This window comes from Kogia breviceps, chromosome X, assembly GCF_026419965.1.
Source record: "Kogia breviceps isolate mKogBre1 chromosome X, mKogBre1 haplotype 1, whole genome shotgun sequence".
Lineage (NCBI taxonomy): Eukaryota > Metazoa > Chordata > Mammalia > Artiodactyla > Physeteridae > Kogia > Kogia breviceps.
This window is the reverse complement of record NC_081330.1, coordinates 66611968-66617346: the sequence shown is the minus strand read 5'-3', so window position 1 is coordinate 66617346 and position 5379 is coordinate 66611968. Positions and strand designations below refer to the sequence as shown.

At 34.4% G+C, this 5379-nt stretch overlaps 1 protein-coding gene across 1 annotated transcript; it reads left to right on the top strand.

The window, feature by feature from the left end:
* Window positions 1–757: 757 nt before the first annotated feature.
* Window positions 758–5174, top strand: LPAR4 (lysophosphatidic acid receptor 4). The gene is made up of 2 exons (XM_067023065.1): window positions 758–1870; window positions 4949–5174. The coding sequence occupies exon 1, from the start codon at window positions 758–760 to the stop codon at window positions 1868–1870; it is 1113 nt and encodes a 370-aa protein (XP_066879166.1). The 3' UTR covers window positions 4949–5174.
* The last annotated feature ends 205 nt before the right edge of the window (window positions 5175–5379 follow it).

Below are 5379 nucleotides of genomic sequence, written 5' to 3'. Positions count from 1 at the left end.
TCATAACTTTTTAAAGAGTTTGTCCTGGAGGTCCCATATCCACCTGTACTCTTGTGCAATAGAACTAATACTCAGACAATGAAGTTTAGTAATACTGGAAAGTAGACAATGTATTGATAATTTAGAGTAGCTTGATAATCCTTTAGTTAGGAATTTTTTCAAAACACCTGAATTCTGGTTCTGACTATCATTTACATGTTCTTCCATTTCTGACATTATTGTAATTCTAAATTATGTAAGCCTCAGTTTCTGCTTCTGTAACATGGTGATAAATTCCTGCCTTGTCTGCCTTATGGTGTACTTGTAGGAATCAAATAAAACATGCTTTTGAAAGTTAAAAAGTCATACAAATTTCAAAGTATTAACATTGTTTTAACCATCAGAGTCCCCCCAGCCCCCACCCCGCCCCTACCGGCCTTGGGATCCCGAAAAACAAATACCTTATTCCTGTGCATTGCAGTGCTACAGTATTGCACTTACTGTCTTGAGTGTGATCTCTCCTACTCCTGCAACATACTCTTGCAGTACCTTTTAACATATGGTAGGTACTCAAAAGGTATTTGTTAAACTGAATTGAATGTGCATGTTATTTCCAGTCTGGGTAGACAGAATATCTTTTACTCCACAGAAATCGTGGATGGAAGGTAGATTTGATGACTGGTTCCATCTTGTCTCCCATAGGAGGAAAACATTTCCTACCAGTCCTTAGTCTCAGAGTGCTGAACCCTGCAGCCAGCAGGCCTCCTGAAAAAAATCCATGGGTGACAGAAGATTCATTGACTTCCAATTCCAAGATTTAAATTCAAGCCTCAGACCCAGGTTGGGCAATGCTACTGCCAATAATACTTGCATTGTTGATGATTCCTTCAAGTATAATCTGAATGGTGCTGTCTACAGTGTTGTATTCATCCTGGGTCTGATAACCAACAGTGCCTCTCTGTTTGTCTTCTGCTTCCGCATGAAAATGAGAAGTGAGACGGCTGTTTTCATCACCAATCTGGCCCTCTCTGATTTGCTCTTTGTCTGCACTCTACCTTTCAAAATATTTTACAATTTCAACCGCCACTGGCCTTTTGGTGACACCCTCTGCAAGATCTCTGGGACTGCATTTCTAACCAACATCTATGGGAGCATGCTCTTCCTTACCTGTATTAGCGTGGATCGTTTCCTGGCCATTGTCTATCCCTTCCGATCTCGTACCATTAGGACCAGGAGGAATTCTGCCATTGTGTGTGCTGGAGTCTGGATCCTAGTCCTCAGTGGTGGTATTTCAGCCTCTTTATTCTCCACCACTAATGTCAACAATGCAACCACCACCTGCTTTGAGGGCTTCTCCAAACGTGTATGGAAGACTTATCTGTCCAAGATAACCATATTTATTGAAGTTGTTGGTTTTATCATTCCTTTGATACTGAATGTCTCTTGCTCTTCTGTGGTGCTAAAAACCCTCCGTAAGCCTGCTACACTGTCTCAAATTGGGACCAATAAGAAAAAAGTGCTGAAGATGATCACAGTGCATATGGCAGTCTTTGTGGTATGCTTCGTACCCTATAACTCCGTCCTCTTCCTGTATGCCCTAGTGCGCTCCCAAGCCATTACCAATTGCTTGTTGGAAAGATTTGCAAAGATTATGTACCCAATCACCTTGTGCCTTGCAACTCTGAACTGTTGCTTTGACCCTTTCATCTATTACTTCACCCTTGAGTCCTTTCAGAAGTCCTTCTACATCAATACCCATATCAGGATGGAGTCTCTGTTTAAGACTGAAACACCTCTGACCACAAAGCCTTCCCTTCCAGCTATTCAAGAGGAAGTTAGTGATCAAACAACACATAATGGTGGTGAATTAATGCTAGAATCCACCTTCTAGGTATGAGAACTCTCTTTAGGTCCAGATATGGTTTCTTCTACGCTTTTCCGATGCTTTGAATAAGAGAAAAGATTTCAAGCTAATGATATTGAGAATAATGTACTGAATACAGTCAGATACATTTATTTGAATGTTTATTGTACATATGCTGTTTTGTTCAATAATTATAGGTCAGGTCTAATTACAACAACAAAAAGTTATTGCCAAACTCTTCTGCTGGGTTGGAAATTCATTGCACCACATTATGTAAGTGGACAGTAGCCTTGACTTTAGTGATATGGAGATTATTTTAAAACTTTAAAAAAGATATTTCCATTCCAATAATATTCGGTAATTAGGTTGGGCCTATAAATATAGAACAAATTCAGGGATTATTTTTTTTAAAGAACAACCTTTTGTGTTACTACTGATATATGCTAGTCTGTTTTTCTTCTTTTTGAATTGTCATTGAGTTTATTTTAGCACACTAACATATTTTAGCTTAACATTATTAATAAAAGTATCAAATTTAAAAGAGCTAGCAAAATTTATTGTATATATTTTGAAAGTAGAAACATAAATTTTGTTTGCATGAATATGGCTGGGAAGAAACAGAAGATTAACTGGATTTACATGTTTGCAGTCACCAGCAGTGTCAGTTTTTTTTTTTTTTTTTTTTTTTTTTTTGCGGTACGCGGGCCTCTCACTGTTGTGGCCTCTCCCGTTGCAAAGCACAGGCTCCGGACGCGCAAGCTCAGTGGCCATGGCTCACGGGCCCAGCTGCTCCATGGTATGTGGGATCTTCCCAGACCGGGGCACGAACCCGTGTCCCCTGCATTGGCAGGCAGACTCTCAACCACTGCGCCACCAGGGAAGCCCCAGCAGTGTCAGTTTTTAAAAACGTTTTCCTTTTTCTACACTACATTAAATTTCTCATATGAAACTTCAGATCCAGAAAGCTGCTAAATATGTGCCCAAAACAGGGCAAAATGGAAAATCACATAAAACAAATGTTCATTAAAAAACTAAGAGACATCAACATTTTTTCTAAGAATTTCCAATTATCCTTGTTTTCAGAGACTGGTTTTTATAAATATTTTCTATATGAAATTTTGGAGCACAATGCAACCAGAAAGCTATTGCATTTGTGGCCAGGTCAGGAGCAAATTGAAAAAAAATTAGAAACAAAAGAATAACAAAAAAACCATAAAACAAAAAAAGTTTTTTAAAACTTGCATTAATCATTTTTTGGGGGAGGGAGTAGAGATCTGTAACTTTAAATTACTTATTCTTTCATATTAATTTTGGAGTGCAGTGTAGCCAGAGAGCTGCTGAATTTGTGCCCAGGTTGGGAGCATATTGAAAAAAAATACATAAACCAAACTAAACCAATACAAACAAACAAAAAACAAAAAACAGAAAAACTGAAAAACAATAAAAACAACAAAAAATTCCTAACACTTGCATTAATATTTTATTTATTTTTTGAGTATATGTAAATTTAAAAATATTGTATTATTTGTAAAAAATTTTAGAGTACAATACAGGTAGAAATCTGCTACATTTGTGCCCAGATCAGGACCTAATTGGAAAAAATAAAAATAAAACAAAACAACCCCTTAGGAAACAACAACAAAACACACACACAAAAAAAAAAACTTAGAACTTTTTTTCTGAGAATTTTTAAAACTTACAAGATACTATAACTTTCATATGATGCTTTGAATTAAAGTGCAGCTAGGAAGCTGCTAAACTGGCATCTAGTTCAGGAGCAATTAAAATCAATATTTAAAGGTATACAAAAGAAGAAACATTTTTTATAACTAACTTAAACAACGAAAGCAACAAAAGCATCCTTATAATCTCTTACTATTTATTGGATGAAGTGTAGGTTTAAGAATATTAAGACCTATAAACAAAACTTCTGAGCATGGTATAGTTTGAAAGATGCTACATTTGTTCTCATATAAGATGCAGTGGAAATAAATATCCTGTATGCATACTACACACACACAATTAAAGCACTGCAAAACAAAACCAAAATATTCTTAAAATATGTTTTAATCGATTTTTAAGTTATTTGGAGATGTGATAATTTTAAAATGCTACAACTTTTTAAGTAAAACTGTCAGGAACAATGCATCTTGTAAGTTGCTGAAGTTGTGCCAGGGAGAGATTAAAAAAGATTAAAAACCATAAAGCAATGACAAAAAAGTAAAACTTTTAAAGCAATAAGCAAATTGTTAAAACTCTCATTAACCTTTGTTTTTCTTTCTGACATATGTAGATTTTAAAATAATAAGATTTTTAGATAAAAATCCAAGAGCCTAATGTAATTTTAAAAACCACCAAATCTGTGCCTGGGTTAGGAACTAAGTGAATAAAAGGCTAAAACAATAGAACAATAATAAAAATGAATTCTCAAAAATGGCATTACTTTTTCCTCATGATCTAAAGTCCTAAAAATAATCATGCAATAGATAGAATATGTAAGGCATTAGGTTTAGTTAGATGAAATTAGGTTAAGTTAGGTAAAGTTTGATTGTTAAGTTATGCTGTAAAATCAAATTAGTAATGAAAGTATGAATAACCTTTTTATTTTGGTATTCTTTCTTTTCTGTTTCTTGTAAGTATAAACTATATGTGAACTTTTGTTTGTGCCCTGGACTCTCAAAATTATGAAATTTTAGGATTATGACACCAAACCATTTAATAGGATATGTTAACCAAGTTGACATAAAATATATCAATAAACCAGTTTCCTTTTGTGTAATTTCCATATTTAGTTTTGTTTACTTTTCCATATTTCAATTTATCTTAATTTCCAATTTTAAAGTTAATATAATTTGCTAATAATGAAAACTTTTGTCATATTAACAATGTAACCAACAAAATGTAATATAAACTAAATGTAAAATTGCCTTTTATTTTACATTTAAAAGCAAAAGCAATCATTCAATTGTATTTACAACTTGGATTTTAAATGCTTATTAAATGTAATAAAATACATTTGGATTATCTAGCAGTTATACTTTGGTCAACTATTTATTCAACTTGCCCTTTTTATTGAATTATAATTGACATGCAATATTATATTAGTTTCAGGTGTGCAGAAGACCTGAATAGACATTTTTCCAAGGAAGATGGTCAACAGGCACATGAAAAGATGCTCAGCATCACTAATCATCAGGGATATGCAAGTCAAATGAGATACCACCTCACATCTATCAGAATGGCTATTATTAAAAAGACAAGAAACAAGAAATGTTGGCGAGGATGTGGAGAAACGGAAACCTTCAACTTTGCCTTTATTTGTGGGCACCCAGAGACAATTTTCTTTTATCTTCCCTCCATCCTTCAAGAAAGAACTTATTAAAGTATATTTGTTCTCAAACCAATTCCAGTACTTTGTTTTGGAGGCTGTCTAAAGACTAATGCAGAGTTGCAAATGGCAAATCCATGGGTGACTTTTCAGACATCAAGTTGAAAGGTTAAGTTGATTTGTCCAACTTGGCTTTGATTTATTTGGA